This window comes from Hydractinia symbiolongicarpus, chromosome 4, assembly GCF_029227915.1.
Source record: "Hydractinia symbiolongicarpus strain clone_291-10 chromosome 4, HSymV2.1, whole genome shotgun sequence".
Taxonomy (NCBI): domain Eukaryota; kingdom Metazoa; phylum Cnidaria; class Hydrozoa; order Anthoathecata; family Hydractiniidae; genus Hydractinia; species Hydractinia symbiolongicarpus.
In genome coordinates, this window is record NC_079878.1 from 1,603,185 (window position 1) to 1,621,282 (window position 18,098).

The 18,098-nt window shown below is 34.1% G+C and overlaps 1 protein-coding gene across 1 annotated transcript; it reads right to left on the bottom strand.

The window, feature by feature from the left end:
* Positions 1-5,730: 5,730 nt before the first annotated feature.
* On the bottom strand, positions 5,731-15,647 carry LOC130640801 (cationic amino acid transporter 2-like). Its single transcript, XM_057447359.1, has 6 exons — positions 14,520-15,647; positions 14,173-14,334; positions 13,860-14,003; positions 8,360-8,560; positions 7,471-7,854; positions 5,731-7,085 (listed from the first exon to the last, which is right to left on the bottom strand). Exons 1-6 carry the CDS (start codon positions 15,373-15,375, stop codon positions 6,928-6,930), a joined length of 1,905 nt encoding a protein of 634 aa, XP_057303342.1. The 5' UTR covers positions 15,376-15,647; the 3' UTR covers positions 5,731-6,927.
* Between the last annotated feature and the right edge of the window lie 2,451 nt (positions 15,648-18,098).

Consider the following 18,098-nt stretch of genomic DNA (forward strand, 5'->3'; position numbering starts at 1 on the left):
TTTCTTTGTGGACAATATCCCTAACGTTTGTCACAGACATCAAAATACGTCTCAAACAAAAATCTCTAGGAAGATTGTCTTTTTCTGGGAAGGTCAAAAGTTTATTCTGGATTGCATCATGGTTTTTAAAATAGAACACCTTTCTCTGGCGTACAATAGCACTAAATATTTTACATGGATCCCTCTTTTAAATTAGGCGCCCCTCACCCAGCCTTCCGTCCTTTAATAAACGCGATAAATTAAATTAATTATTGTAGTGTCAAACGACGTTTAATTACCAGGCGCCTCTTTTAAGTAAAATTTCAAATAATCGGCTACTGCATTTGTCACGCTATTAACCTGACCTAAGTACCTGTAAGTCCAATTTTCTTTTTATCAAGAGGCAATTAATGCTATCCGTTCACTACTTTGAAAAAAAAAATCGATGTTACTATCATTTTCTTCCACACGTGATTCACACTTATTCCGAATTTTGTTGATAAAAGTTAACCATATCTTTAGACTGATCACACAAAAGTTCGATATGTCCAATTTGCTTTTTTATCACTGGATTCCATATGTCAGTTTGAAGATGGTATTATGTGTTCTATATGCCAGCCCTTACCGTATTTTTTCCGCCTAAGTGTTCAATAAACTATGCTTTATTTTGTCCTCGAAATACTTCGTTGTTGCACCCAAGAAAATTGTGGAAACTACTCCCTCATTTCCCTAAACCCCCTTATGAGGTTTGAGGGTTAATGATATCTACTAGGTGACCAACAGGATAATAAAAAGACACTTAAATCTTAAAATATAATGCTCGTACACTGCCTTCTCACCTTACTATGTTCGCAGATTCAACTTTCAACGCATAGTTTGAATTTGGAACTTCGAAAATCGTTCTCGCATAATCGACACCACTGCACATGTTGTTTACCTTTGAGATTGACACTTGGCATGATCGAAACATCTGATGCAAATTTTAATTCGTCAAAGATTCGTCAAGCAATGAAAGGTGACAGGTCGTCCCTTTTTTACTCTCCATTGGGCACACACAAAATTCTTTAGACATTCTAGACAATATCTTACCGAGTGGAAGCTAAGAATCCAAGCAGAGCATAATTTTTATTGTGAAAATTTCTAATCTTAAGGTTAGATTCAGGGCTGTTATACGATTTACTCGAAATGATCCTGGTAAGGGTCGCGTGCGAGTGAAGTTTGCTTATCTCAACTTTCACGGGTATAGTAATCAATTTACTTTTAGGATTGTAAAAGACTTCGTCCACTACTCCTTTCAAACCTTATGCAGTTGTAGGTCTTCCTTAAGGCTAGTATCCTCCTTTCTTATTGTGATGACCTTACTGGGCAGTATTTTTTTAAATGTCATGCCCATGCAGCAAGACCATTCCACAGGACCTTCTTAACTTACCTTGTTAAATTTCAGTGCAATGTTGAAGATTTTATAGGTGGCATCAGCGGGCGTAAAGAAACAGAAGAAAGGTCTGGTGTACCTGCAACACCTGGACCAAGAATGATGGAGGCAGTGCTGCTGATGCAGCGGCTAGTACTGGATGTAGTAGTGGTAAGCGCTTTGTGTGAAAACAGTTTGAGAGGATTCCTAACATGCTAAAATGGCTAGCCGGTAAAGCTGCAGCTGTCCTACCTGGCATTCTAGCAAGGAAAATCAAGTTCTTCTTACGTTCAGCTGCTAACGTAAAATATTTTATTGTTCAAAATTTATACATTGCAGTTGCTTTCGTTGTAGCTAGTCATGACGTACACTCGACGTCGAAGTTTTATTGCTTGTGAAAACTGTAAAACTGTCTAGCCTTGCTTATGCAAAATGAGGAATACTATACTTATTACACCAAAAGCAAGCACAATTTTTTTCATATCCTCATGAGCATCGGCCATTCTCCGAATATGTGGTGCAGACGTGTATTATATGCCATGGAGCTCCGCCTAATCTAAAAATGTTGCCAACTGATCAAGATTTGGTTTTTGAAGCTTATAATTTTACTTATATGAAAAATTATTTTAGTGAATACACCTTTTTCAAAATGAAAATTCGTTCTTCAAAATACACCACAAAAATAACCGGGAAAAAATTTCGAGTAAAACTTTGAATTGCTACATGGAAAAAATCAAAAGTGAATGTTTAAAATGTCACAAAAATGCAATTTAGCTGAGCTTGAGATCAAGTCGTGTGACGATTTTAATATATATGGTGCGAATGCACTTAACAGTACTTGGGTATTAGAAATAAATCTTTAAATCGTTAATTCGATACTTTGGCCAAAAAGAAATCCTTTATTTTCATTTTCTTATAAGGTATGTGGTATCAAAAAGCTATGTTCTCGTTTTTTTTTCTTTTGCAAGCTTTTTTTGTTTTTTTGACTACACATTTTTTCACTTCTCTTCTTTCAGGGACATCGAGAACGTTTGTTACTGAAAGAGTACAAAGAAAAGGCTCTCTCTTTGGAAGATCCTTTGGCTTGAGTAAGAGAAAATGAAGGATTAGCTTATTGGCCAAAGTTATATTGCTTGGACATATCTAGGTAATCTCGGTAAAGTACAACACAGATAATTTCGGTAACGTACAACACAGGTAATTTCACCAATTTACCTTCCAGGCTGTTTCCATAGAAAACGTGTAAGGTAATTTGCTACAGATCAGGTCATGATTCTCAAAACTCAAAGAAGTTTCTAGTGTCAAAACATCTCCTGTTTCTTGCATTTCGAAAAACAAATTTGTACCAAAGTTGTGCACTGGCGCGTGTAAACAAATAACAAAGGGATGCCGTTTCTCCCATACATGCCGTTTATTTTGGCGTTCCTTCAGGATATGGTTAAGTGGGTTTGAATAATGGCTTGGTTGTTGTAGGACCATGCATTATTCAACCTTAGAAAGCTGACGATATTCACGAAGTATGTAGGGATCTTGGCATGCTTGTATAAAATAGCCTTTCCCTGTAACATTTGCTACACACAAGATCTTTGTGTTTAAAACTCAAAGAAGTATAGTGAAGTATTATTAGTTAGAATCATGCAAATCGGTGTATTATTAACTCAGTGAGTAAATGTTGCTACAAGCGTGTGGCTAACATACTCAACAGATATCTTTAAAGAAAAGCAAAAAGAATTTGGACTGACATTCGAAAGTTTGCAGTTTCCTACCAAATGTAGATCGACGCTCATCACCACTTCGTGTTAATGTGGCTGCAAAGATGTGTTATCCAACTTAAAAGAAGCATTTAAGATGGTAAAACGTCCAAATCCAAATTATTCTCCTAAGCTTACAGCGTTGCTGGAATCTTTAAAGAATTTGGAATACAAATTCATCTTTGCGTATGGGGAATATTTAAAAAAAGGACGTGTTAAATGTCACACAAAATCAAGCTTTAGTAAATCTACTTTGATGAATAAAACTAAAGAGTTTTTTAAAGACAGTAATGTTAGCATCATCTTCAGTCGTGTTGCCGTACGAAATTCTGTGATAATAAGAGAAACGGTACTATATTTAGATCATTTTAAGCGATATGTCATCCCATATTTAACAGCGTAGAGAGAAAACAGTGTTTGATGTTTATTGACTTAGCTAAGCTAAGCCATTTTCAGACCAGGACACTCGACTTCACTCTTGTTATTCAGATTTTGTGCAACCATTTCAAGCCTTTAAATATTTTTACCAAAATTTTAATTTTATATAACAAATCACTACAATATAATACATATTCCTTTTCAGTTATGTAGTTCGGTTTTTGTTACCACAAAGGAAAAATGTTAAAAGTTTAAAAAATAAAGATATTATAAGAAATTGCCATATTCTCTAGTTTCGTCATTTGTCCCTAACCTTCGGCAAATTAAAACTTTTCTAATGAAAATTTGTATGCGAAGCTGGGTGTAATACACCTTTTTATTATTTTAACACTTTACTTATTATTGTATTAATTTATCTATGTTCGCTAATATTTATTAGTATTCATTAATAGCAAATTTTAGGAGAAAAAACTTGTGCCTCCCACAATTTGTTTTATTGCTGTACCTTTCACCAAAGAAATTTCGATTTCCTACGCTGGTCTAACATGGCAATACATGCTACAACTCTGTTCAGTTATTAAACAGCAATTTTCTATTTTCGTGTAATTATATTTTTTTCTTTTCCCGTTGACACAAAACAAAAATGACATAAATTGTAATTACGATGAGCTGAGCGCTTAAGTGCAGGTAAATCGTGCTACACAGCCAGGTGAGGTTTGTAGTATTGACACACGTCGCTAAGCAAATCCAGTGGAGCACTTCCGCAACCATTAAGAACATATTTTATACTTAGCTAGCCAACTATCTAAGCTAGCTCTGGTTTGGGTTTTTTATTGAATATATAACTAACTAGCTAGATGCCTAAGACTTACACTTTTTTCCAAGGAGGAACAAGACTTTTAAAATAGAAAAGCTAGCCACCTAAGTTGGGCTAGGTTATCCATGTATCAGCTTATTGCAACAAAATCAGCTCTATCTAATCACACATGACCACATTTTGTTTATAAATAATATTTCTTAAAAGATTTCATCACTATAAAATATAGTTTCATGTGAACAAATGATTTTGGTTTAAAATAAAACATTTTTAAAGTCAAGCGTTTAAAAACATTAACAACCAGAATACTTCGCCATGTGAAAGAAACTGTAACAGAGCCACAAATCAATAATTATTTATAGTGACTAACATAGTGGTTATGAAAAGCAGCCTATACCAGGGTCTTGTTTAGCCGTCAAGTAAGCGCTAGAGGCTTTGGCATAGGCAACAAACCCTGGGGCATGTTATATTTTTACATCTGCACTACAAAGTTTGATACAAAATTAAATTTTGAAAGACCTTAGAAGAAAATGTTTGATGATGCAACATTTTCACTTTTTGCACATTTTCACTTTCTTCTGTCAAAAGGTTGATATTTTTATTTAAAATATATATTGTAATAGTTATAAGCTTACCAATGATACCAAAATTAACATAATGACAAAAATAACGCTTTGGGTGTTTTATGTATAGTTATTTAGCTCTATAATCTCCGAAATTTAAGAAAAAATGTGGTGTTTTTGTTACTGATGCATTCAACTGGCTTTCATAAATAATCGCGCCCACATGAATATTTCGCAGTTAGCGTAAATTCTATAATGAACGCCTCGTATTTTTCGAATTTTTGGAGAGAAACGTTTATTGGAGACGGGTATTAAATTAGAGACAGGCCAGGCCGGTTATTAAAAACAAAGGTTTGGGGAGAAAGAGAGGTCTAGCCTAGCTGAAGGTTTATAAACTAAGTTTCTCTCATACAAAAACTTGACGCAAACGAATGTCAGAGCAAATCCCTAAAATTCAAATCCACCGCACAGCAAACACCCGAATCTAAGTCAACCAATGCGCACATAGCCGGCGTGGCCACATCTTCCCTCTTACAATACGAGAATTAATTACATTTGATCGGGTGGGTGAGACCATTCGCGCTTAAAACAAAAGATTTCCCGATATTGATCACGTGAGTGAATAAAGGTAATCAACCGAAAATAACCGGCCAGTTTACAACAGGCTAGGAATATTATGCTGGGTTTTCTTGCTAGAGGAGATCTGGCCGTTTTTTTTCAATTTTCAGTTTAGTTACGCACGTGATGCATGGGGTTAAACGTCAAACCAGTCTTCTCCCTGGGTGTCTTAGGTTCTTGTATTTGGACATTTCAATAAAAAGAAACTAAGGATTCCTGGAACGAGATGTGGAATTTTATTTTGGTGCGTAACTTATGCACGAATGGGCGAAAAACCAGTACATGTAAGGTTATTATATTTATACAAGGTGAAAGCATGATTTCTTAGTTAATCATTACTATACTTTAGTGAATTGTATTTCCTTAGATGAAAGTTTTCTGAATAAATTGTGATGGAAACATTAGAAAAATGAGAAGCGATCTTTACCTTAATGAAAATTATTTTGGCAACTTTCGTGAAAAGAAAATTAATGAAGATGAGTTGAAGACGCATCATAGAAAACTAATTAATTTAAAATTCATGGAAAAGAAAAAAAATTTGGCAAAAATCGTTTTTTAGAATAGCTGAAAAAAATTAAATCCGCGGGAAAAAATGTTAGGGTGAATTAATTTCGCAAAGCTGATGAAACTCAGGAAATTTTGGCAAAATAATTTCCGAAAAACTAATTCCCTACAATCGTAGTAAATAAATATATCGTTTTTAATAAAAACATCCTAACCACGATTACCAAAATATAGTCTCATTTTTGTTATATAAATAATAAAATAATTCAAAAAATGCTTCCGTCGAAAACTACTTGTTCTACCTAATATCGAGGAAATGGTGTAAAATACAATAAATTTTATGCCAAATATTCGTAAATATTGTGCTCCTTTTTAAAACCACTACTTCCTCTCTCTAGCCTGCAATTTATCCTGCTAATGACGTGTACATGTAAAAATACATGTAGGTGACAAAAGTTTTAAGAGTAAGCCTATCGCAGCGCAATAATAACAGCAGGGCGCTTTCAATTCATAGTAGAAAAAAGAATTTTTTTATTATTTCTACTCTAGTAACTTCTTGTAAACGCCACAAGACTATTATAAAGCAGTGTTTTTTGAAGAGGCGTTTAGGTATTAAAATCCAAGCCTAAGTAACGCAAATAAACAATGTTACATTCAATTTATTTTTTCCTTTATTAATGGAGCGTTTATTCAAAGGCAGCATTCACAAAAGGACTGGATTTAATAAATAAAATCTGTGTTTTCTCTCAAAAATCTTTCTCATTTTATTGTAAATTTATGTAGAGTAGCATTTAATATAAAATTCTAATAAAAAAATACCAACCTATCTAAATAACTACCACCTATTGATATTTATTTAAAATTCAGCTCAACTCGTTTAGAGCCGTCAATTGAAGGATGTGATCACTAATCTTGCTTAGCAATAATTTTTAGTGGTGACGTTTCGGTAGGTGGGTCATTTCGTGTCATTTTGTTTTCAAGCAAGATATACTCTTCCTCATCATCGGAAGCATTTAACTTCTCTGAGCTATGATGCATGCTATACCCCAAATACACAACCAAACCTATGTTGAAAAGATGGAGAAAAAAGAATTAGCTAGAGTTATTAAGTATCACTTTTTTGTAATTTGTATGAGGCTTAGATTTGCTAATAAACCGAGCATACAATTTTTCAGATATTCTCTCCCTGAGCAAAATGATATAATGTAAGTAGCTAAACACAGGAAATGCGGTAAATAAAGGACGGGTGAACCCGTAGGTTTATCCACGGGCCACGGACTAGTCTGGTGTAAGCCAAAGATAGCCGTTGCAGGACTAGTATTTTCTTAATTTTACATGCTTACGAAAAATGTTTATTACTAAGGAACACTTAAATTGCGCAAGCTATTTCTGCGCATAACGGGTAATGTATACAAACGGACGGACGAACGAACATAAGGAACACCTTACCGCCAGCCATCCACACACCAAATCGAATCCAAGTTAAGTGACTTAGTTCTAACATAAGGTAAATATTGAAGAACAATGCAATAACAGGTAACCAAGGTACCAATGGTACAGTGAAACTCAAACCTTCTATATTTGTTTTCAATCTGGATAAGTAAAAACATGCAGCCAACAACATGATTAGTAATACCAGTAGTATTAAAATAAAGCCAAAATCTTTCTCCAGTAGCTTATGTCCATATTTTGAAAACACAATGCATAAACCCAATAAAATGAAAATTATACTGACAACCATGACATTAATTAGTAACGGATTGTTCTGAAAGTTGCATCCATTTTCAAAGCAACCTTGATTGGCTTTCGATTGGTCCAGAAGGAGAAATTCGTCTAAAACAGAAAACTGTCATTGGGTACAGGTAAATAAATAAAAACTTTGAGACTGTTTTTGTTTTGCTTTGCACTCACAAAATCACTTGCAATACACTTCATTGCGCATAATTATCTGAAGTTTTGTTTTCAAAATTAGCAAATTAAATGAAGCGCCTGTTGTTTTTTAAGACATTTTAATACAAAAACAACATAAACAGTACATACATAACTAATAACTTAAACAATATTTATGACAATGAAACTTTGTTAACTTTATAAAATTACTCTCAGACAATCACAAGAGACACAGTTTATCCGTTTAGCATTCCTTCGCCTCCTCATTTTAAATTGCGTTTGTTTACAACCGCGCGGACTTACGTCACACAGCTTAGTAATTTACCGAACAAAAGGTCCTTATCGACACTGTCATGGCGGCAACTGTAGTACTAATTTGACCTTAAACATCTCGAGAACCAATCTTTAGTTTTCCTTTAAAGACAAAAGTAAAAAAAGTATTAATTACCTCCTTCTATTTCCTGGGTTTGAATGTCTAAATTAGAACCAATAATACTTTCAGATTTAATGGGTATTTGTCTTTGATACGTGTTAAAGAACCTGTAGCGCAATACGATAACACAAACATCTACGATGGTGTACGCTAGCAGAGTACCAATAGATAGCATTTCAACTAAAGCTTCAAGGTCTAAGAGAGCTGCCATCAACCCTAGAACAAAAAGCAAGTATGTTTATAACCTCCGTATTTTATAACAGGTTGCCATCAAAGTGAGATAACGTTCAAAAAGTTAGAAAAAAGCACATTTTGCGGTTCCGCTCGTTTTTTAAAAAAGAAAGGTTGAGGTGCACCACGAAATAAAATTCTGCAAAATGGTAGATTCTTTAATTTTGCTTCCTTGGCGTCAAAACAAACAAACATAAAAATCTTTCGATAAAGTTCTTGACAAAAGGCGAACTAAAGAAGCGGATAAAAAATGTCTTTTTTCGACGATCCCTTAGTCATAAAAAAGTGCAGATATTAAGAATAAGGAAAGTCAAAGTGAAGAAGTGGAGTGGTTTAAAAAAGTATATAATTTGGAACAGGGTTAACATCGACACACAAAAAACAACAAAAGAACGGTCCCTTCGTCTTCAAAAAAGGGCAAAAAAGTAAAGTAGTTCAAAAAAGCATATATAAAAAAGAAAAAAAGAGACTAAGTGAAGAAGTAGAAGTAGAAGTAGAAAAGTGAAGTTGGAAGCTACAATAAGTTACTTCGGAAGTGAAAAGTGGAGCTAGAAGTAGTAAAGTTAGAAGTACAAAATGAATGCTAGAGTTTCAAGTGAATTGGAATTGAGAAAAAGTAAGAACTTTGATATTTTTAGACGTTCCGTTTTTATATGTAGCACACTTAAAATTGTCAAGGGGAATCGCATTCTCAATAAAAAATCCATTGGAGCTTCAAACTCTTTAAGTTTTATGTGTTACCCCGTTTTTTATAACAAAAAGCTAGCATTTGTTTACTTTTTTTTGCATAATTAATGTGTCTCCTGGTGCGAAACTAATGAATTTTCTTAAAATTCAAAATGCTGCATAAAGCTGTTAGCTAGCTACCAAACAAATGTGCTAGCGAAATAGAAAATTTTGGTTTGTTGAACTAAATTCAAATGTCATAATTTTTACATTGCTATTGTTTTCCGTTATATGTGTTTTACTAAGCATAAATAGCTAACTATAGTCTCCCCAGCTTAAGTATATTTAACTGAGTGTCTTAGGTATATACTGTTTTGTTAGCTAGCTAGCTAATGTTAGCTTCAAGGCTCCATCCCATAGCTAGCTCTAATCTATGAGTTTTGTTGTTATTCCTCTTTTTTAGGTATTTATAGCTACCTTAGTAGTCAAACTTCTCTTCTTTTTTGAACACGAATTATGATGTAACAAGCTGGCTACAAAATCTTTCTTGAACTTTTAGGATACTGTGGCACATTTTTATGCCCATAGAGAATAATTTTTTCACTTTTCCTGTAAACTTTACATGGGGAGCACAATATGACAAGTGGAATGAAATTTATAGAATTTAAAGTGTGTGTGTCAAGTTATTTTTTGTTTTGTTTCCTCATCCTGTTAAACTTTTGTCAGCCTACATGTAAAATGCCAGGTTTTTTTACAGGAGTTTTTGACATTTAATTGGAAATTTATATACGTGGGTTTATGACTTTGGGTTAAAAAAATTTATGAGAGGATGGTATGGTTGTCAGTTCATATTGTTCGTGTTTCAAAATGCTGTTTTTTGAAATTTTGTCTAAACTTTGTGGAAATAGACCTCATGCAAAATATATTGAGAAAACAAATCTTTGTAGAATCAGACTTCACTGTAAGCTATTGTAAAGTTGATGTCTTCATCGGTATAAATAACAGCCATATTTTACTAATTAAGAAAAAAATAAAACGAGTTTGAAAGTTAAAAAGTATTTATTACATTAAGTACATCTTTAGACTATATAAACAACTTTGTCTGTATATTTCGTTTTATAAACTATTGTTTGGGAGAACTGTATGTGATGTAATTTTTGCTGGAACAAAATTTCATGGCTTCACGTTTTTGTTTTTCTTGAGAATTTTACAAAATTTTGGAGGGATAAATGTTTACTGATGATAAACAAATTACTTAATGTTCTGACTGAAACTGTTTTTGTTTTTATATTTTGTAATCTAAACGCGAGGACTGTGTGCACTGAAATGACTGATTTTCTTAAATTTTGATGTGTTTCATAACCTTTTTGTGGAAGATTAATGGGTAATGGCATTTTGAATTTTAGGACATTAATTATGCAAAAAAAAGTAAACAAATTCTAGCTTTTTTACAAAAAACGCGGTAAAACATAAAACTGAAAGAATTTTTTTGAGAATGCGATTCTCCTTGACAATTTTAAGTGTGCTACATATAAAAACAGAACGTCTAAAAATATCAAAGTTCTTACTTTTTCTCAATTCCAATTCACTTGAAACTCTAGCATTCATTTTGTACTTCTAACTTTACTACTTCTAGCTCCACTTTTCACTTCCGAAGTAACTTATTGTAGCTTCCAACTTCACTTTTCTACTTCTACTTCTACTTGTTCACTTGGTCTCTTTTTTCTTTTTTATATATGCTTTTTTGAACTACTTTACTTTTTGCACTTTTTTAAAGACGAAGGGACCGTTCTTTTGTTGTTTTTTTGTGTGTCGATGTTAACCCTGTTCAAAATTATATACTTTTTTAATCCACTCCACTTCTTCACTTTGACTTTCCTTGCTCTTAATATCTGCACTTATTTATGACTAAGGGATCGTCGAAAATAAAAATTTTTTATCCGCTTCTTTAGTTCGCCTTTTGTCGAGAACTTTATCGAAGGATTTTTATGTTTGTTTGTTTTTACGCCAAGGAAACTTTCTATTCGAATGCCGTCCTGTTCAAAAGTACGTAATTGGGCAAATCATACTGCTTATTTTCTATCACGTGGTTTCTAACGGTTGCGAGACAAATGTAAACAAAATAAAAAAAACTCGACAAACTCCCGCATTCAGGTGGTAAAAAACATCATGTTTGCAAAAGTGACAGACAGACAGAACTGGCGTATTATTATATAGACTAGTCGATAAGGCCCGTGAAAAATCCACTAAGGCAGGATACAAATAAAAAAGAAGCGTCATTTGAATTTTGATGACGTCAGAAACCCATCCACAAAAAAAAAATCAGAACCTTGTTTTCACGTTGCCTCTTGATAACCAGTTAATGAGATATAAGGGTTTAATAATTTTCCTGACGTCAGCAATGGCCAGTCAAAACTTAATTTTTTTTTTTAGAGATTTGTATACCTGTTGAGTCCATCGTGTAGATATTGAAACGCTGATCAAGAAAATGTGTAGGATCATGTACTTTCGACAAACGGTTGCAGAGATGTTAAGGTTTGAAGGTTTTTTGATGACGTCATTAACCCGTCCATTCCGAAAAGGATTTGGAGACCCGGGTTTGGGAAAATTACGCAAATTGGTCCTAGGTGGTCCCTAGTTAACCACGCGCTGAAAACTCATTGACGTCACCACCTCATTTCCCAGTTATTTTGCCTCAAAGTCTTAGGTGCACTGTAATGGCTTCCATAATCTATTTAGTATAAATAAAATTCGCGGAAATAAACTTTCCCGAGTAACATTTTTAAATATTTAGGGGCCAGGGGGACTAACTTTCTGGATTAAGGCGAAACTTAGTATATTCGCAAAAATGTGTTCCTTCGCAAAAATGTGTTCCTTTATAGTATTCAGTGATTTTTTTACACATCGGATAAATTTTTTTTTATCTAATTCGCAACAAATTAATCTTTGTAAAATTGATTTTTGCGATCTCAAGAAAATGAATAACTTAAAGGCTTCTTTCTAATTTATTGGATCGGACCGGATTTTTGGGCCACGTATGCGCAAATTACACATAATTTTAGTCCAGAATGATCCAAAAGAGATATGGAAAAGTTGAATAGGAGTTAACTTTTCCTGGTTCGCCTAGATTAATCCAGTTTGATCGATGTTTGAACCAAACATTCAAACATTAATACCTCTGCAACCTTTTGTAAAAAGTACATGACCCTATATATTTTTCTGATCAGCGTTTCAAGATCTATAGGATGAAGGCAACAGGTATACAAATTTCCAAAAAAGAAATTTTAGGTTTTGAAGGACCATTGCTGACGTCAGCATAATTTTTAAACCTCTAGATCTTCTTAACCGGTTGTTTTATAGCACATGATATTATACATTTTTCTTATCACCAATTCAAGCTCTGCAAATTACAGGAAACGGATAAACAAATTGCGCGAACTTTTTTTGTTCACGCACTGGCTGATGTCAGCGAAAAACCTAAAACAACCTATTTTTTATATTATTAAGTGGATTTTTACGGGCCTTATCGACTAGCTTTGTTAATAAAGTAAATCATCAAAAGAATTGTACACCCAAAATCTATACTATATGTCATAATACACATAAAAATACACCTAATTTTCCTGAAGATCTATTTTTTGGCGAACTTTAACTAAAATGTCCACAATTCGCAATAATATATCTTTGCAAAATTACTAAATAACTTATTAGCTAAAGTTAATCTTCTACGAAAGAAACTTTCACGAGTCAAATCAGGAAAACAAGAAAAATAACTTTCCAAAACAGCCCCTTGTAAATTTTTTACTTGATTATGATATGTTAAAGTCCTGAAATAGCGTTTAAAATTTACATTAAATTGCAAGCATCGATAAAAAACCACATAATTATAGTTTTGTATCTCAAAGAAAAAAATTTAGAATAAATAAAATTCGCGAAAATAAACTTTCCCGAGTAGCATTTTTAATATATATTTAGGGGCCAGGGGGGACTAACTTAGTATATTCGCAAAAAAGTGTTCCTTTATAGTATTCAGTGAATTTTTTACACATCGGATAAATTTTTTTTTATCTAATTCGCAACAAAATAATCTTCGTAAAATTGATTTTTGCGATTTCGCGAAAATTAATAACTTAAAGGCTCCTTCCTAATTTATTGGATCGGGCCGGATTTTTGGGCCACGTATGTGCAAATTACACATATTTTTAGTCCAGAACGATCCAAAAGAGATCTGGAAAATTGAAAGGGAGTTAACTTTTTCCAGTTCGCCTAGATTGATCCAGTTTGATCGATATTTGAACCAATGAAGAACGAGTATTTCTGGTCATTTCACTTTGAAATAACAAGGAAGGGCACTATAATGCTTATTCGGAAAAAAACGTTCATGTTGACAGAAGGAATTTAAATTCATTTGTTGTAATGGATAACCACGAAGAAATTTTAAACATAATTTTTTGGGGGTTTCTCGTATATGTGGCAGCATTTAAGAATGTTGAAGAAAGTATACTTCTGATCATCATGGATTAAACAAGTTAAACAAGTTATATATATCTCATGGATTAAACAAGTTAAACAAGTTATATATATCTCATGGATTAAACAAGAAAAAGTATTAGAATACCTATTGCCACACCCGATATTACAGTTGATATCACCGGGACACCAGTTCTATCATTCACTTTGGAAAAAAACTTCATCACCATACCATCTTGTGACATTGCATACAAAAGCCGAGGAAGAGGTATCATGGACATAAGTGTGCAACCTAAAGAGGGGGTGTTAGACAACTAGATGCCTATACACATACAGCTTTGAAAACATAAACATAATAAAATGATCAAAAATTGGAGGATTAATTTTTCTGGTTTTTTTCACTTCCACAACATTTCGCGAACAAAAGCGCATTTGCACCTCTACTCAATTAAAAAACAAACCTAATAGGCCCATGGTAGCACCTACGCCAATTAAGTATCCCATAAATCCCAAACCACGTTGATGAAATGCAGTTGCAACAGCTGAAGAATCGTGCAAATCAGTATATGGAACAAGAAGAGTAACGGACGCACTGACTCCAAAATATGCCAAGAAACAAATTGCTAAAATGAAAACATATTACATGAGAGCTTTTGTGTTTCTTTTTGTTTTGTACATGTCATTTAGTACAAAATCTTTTTTCAACTATACAACTATATACAAGCAAAATATATATATGCAAATATTATAAAAACTGCAAAATATATTTAGAAAATGTGTTGACCTACATCACTTATAATCAACTCACTTATGGTTCCAATCATACTGATTGGGATAGATCTTGATGGGTTTTTCGCTTCCTCCGATGTTGTCGCAATGACATCAAATCCAATAAACGCAAAGAAGCAAGTAGAGGCACCAGCCAAAACTCCCTCGAAACCATAAGGGGTAAAATTACCCCAATTTTCTACTTTTGCATATGCTAATCCAACAAAAATAACCAGTAAAACAGTTGATATATTAATTGCAACACACACATTATTAAAACGTGCTGAATTTTTAACACCAAGTGACAAAAAAATTGTAAACAATAACACAACACTTAAAGCAAAAATGTCAAAATAATTGCTCACACCAGTAACATTAATATCACCAAATATTCCAATAGTTCCATTTTTAATAGCACCACTGGCAAGAGAGTCTACATAAGCACTCATAGCTCTTGCTACAGCAGCTCCACCTATGATATATTCCATGATGATATTCCAACCAATAACAAATGCACAAAACTCTCCAATAGTTAAATAACAGTATACATAAGCTGATCCAGCTTTTGGAATTCTCGCACCAAACTCTGCATAACATAAACCAGATAAGACTGATGCTACTGCAGCTATTAAAAAAGAAAGTACAATGGCAGGACCAGCCTTATTTTTTGCAACCTCACCAGTAAGAACATAAATACCAGATCCCAATGTGCTTCCAATTCCAATAAAAGTTAAATCTAATGTTGATAAACATCTTCTAAGTTTAGTGTCAGTGCTTGATGAAGTATCCCATGACTTTTGTCTGGCACAAGATGTTAGAATGTGAGTTACAAGTTGTCGTAAAAGTCTCATTCTCTGTTGGCAAAGGTGTTTTATCTGAAAAACAAAAAGAACCATTAATTTTTTGTAGTGTACTCAGGAATATTGTTGTTTGCACTTTTCTTTGTTTTCTGTTTTCATCTAGGGAGCATAAAAGCTATACAACTGTTAATGCATATAGATAATCTTTTGGCATTTCTTAAAATTCTTAAACAGCATCAGCTGGTTATTACTCTACAGTATAAGCAACCTGTTAAAGTTATGATTTTTGCAGCAATTTCCCTATCAATCATTGTTGACAGTTTGATTTGCCGTCCACCAACTATTTTCATTATTTTATTTTATTTTTATGCTTATCAATCACTTTATGGATTGGTATATGTCTACAACTGTTGTTGTAGGAACTAATCCTACAATCAACTGTAACCCACTTATCAAATAGATTACTGAGATGTAGGCATTTCCACAAAATATGCTTAGAGGGTTGCACGAGAGACACTGCAGGTGAGTTTGCATTTCCAAGAGAGACTAATGTTTTCATGTGAGACACCCTATAGGTCAGTTAGTGTTTCTATACGAGACGCTGGAGGTCCATGACAGACACCCCAGGCGAGTTAGCATTTCCATGAGAGGCACATGTTATTTCCACTAAAGCCGTCTTAAGGGTCTACTTAATACAATCCTTGCCCTTTCACCAAACTTAAGCGTAGTTAACATGATAAAAGAAGAGACATATATATACTTTTTTACACAATTTGTTATCTTCTTTGTTTTTGCTTCGCAACCATGGCAATTGAACCTAAAGGAATTGGCTATTATGTCAACAGCATGTATATATTGTTTAGTTGATGGTGTAGAGAACAATTTATTCTTTCATTTATGGTGAAATTTCTAAGCTGTTATGAGTTAGGGAAGGAGGAAGCTAGTGTTTGCAGCGCTGTAAATTAGTGGTTATGTGGCGCCGTAGATTAGTGGTTATAGCTCTTGAACCGTGTGCGGGAGATTGGGGTTCGATTCCTCTTGACAGCGACTTAACATGGGTGAGTGGCGCCGTAGATTAGTGGTTATAGCTCTCGTACTCTGTGCGGGAGACCGGGGTTCGATTCCTCTTGACGGCGATTCAACATGGGCGAGTGAATGTTACCATAGCCCCGGGTTAACCCAAGCCATGTGAGGGAAATTGGGAAGATGGCACACTGTGTGGGCCGTTGGATGTTGCCGGGAGTTGTCTAGTAGAGCGCGGGCTCTAATTGGGTCTGCGTAGCTCAAAATGAGCATTAAATACTCTAGGACTCTCCATCTACGCCATGGCCCCTCCTGGAAATAATAGACAGGGTATATCCCTCGATATTTGTGAGGCTAGCCATGTAAAATATGCACCTCTATCTCTATCTCTAGTGAATGTTACCATAGCCCCGGGTTAACCCAGGCCATGTGAGGGAAATTGGGAAGATGACCCACTGTGTAGGCTGTTGGGTGTTGCCAGGAGTTGTCTAGTACAGCGCAAGCCCTAATTGGGTCTGTGTAACTAAAAATGAGCATTAAATACTCTAGGACTCCCCATCTAAGCTATGACCCCTCCTGGAAGTAATAGACAGGGGTATATACCTCGATATTTGTGAGGCTAGCCATGTAAAATATGCACATCTCTCTATCTACCTAGTGTTAACGGCATTTAAGGTTGCCGCCAACCTTATAACAAGTTAATCTTAATCGAAAGATATTATTAAAACATTACAGAAAAAAGTATTATTTAATGAGCAACTTATAAAATAGAAGCACAAAAACAGTTCATTTATTCTGTTTCCATAAAACCTTTAGCTTTGATTGACATTATTGAAGCATTAAAAACATGCTTTTCAGGATAACTTATGACGTCACAAAAGCCAAAGGTACAGACAGTAGTCTTGCAGCATGAAAACTGCGAAGAGGGATTTCGAAATTAATAATTAAAATTTTTTTGCGAACCTATAATTCTAATTATTTAAAAATGATTTTCTTTTAAAATATCGTAAGCATTGTTTGGTGTATAATAGGATGTAAAAATAACAGAGCAAAGAATCCATAATTATCATTTTTGCCTAAGAATAAAAATAAAGCAGGAAGTTCTCCAAAAACTATGTTAAAAGTCATTCTTTTGATCAGTTGATTTAGAGCCAAATCCTCTTTTTTGCAATCACATTAGGAATCGTGCAATATTGATTTTGAGGCAGAAGAAATCCATGTCAATTTTGATGTATAAAATGTGATCTTGGTGTTTGGGTAGCAGTAAATTGTCAGAACGCTAACGGAACCCTGTTGTTAGCCCAATTATGGAATGCAAGAATTTTCGTAGATACTAAAAGTAGGAACCAGCAGTAACCAACAGTAACCAGCAGTATTTCGAAGTAACCACCAGAGAACCAACAGTATTATGAAGTAACCAGCAGAGAACCAGCTGTTTTCTTAAGTATCCACAAGAGAACCAGCAGTTATTATTAATTTACTCCAAATAAGGCTGCAACAGCCGCGCAAAGGTATTGGGATTTTTGTGCGCAGCACTTCTTGACCTTAAAACTACCAAATATGATAAATAAAAGGGCACCTAGCTCTCAGGGCTATTTTCTGATACTTTATGCTCTTGCTATCTAGCTACGTTTAAGTTGTTTTCACGAGGTCCAATAAAATGCATTCCGTGAAGATTAATTTTCGCAAACATGAATAAAATTCGCGAAATTCGCGATACCAACTTAAGTTATTTATTTATTTATTTATTTCGCCTAAAGGCAATAATGGAAACAAGAAGAACAGAACGATAATAG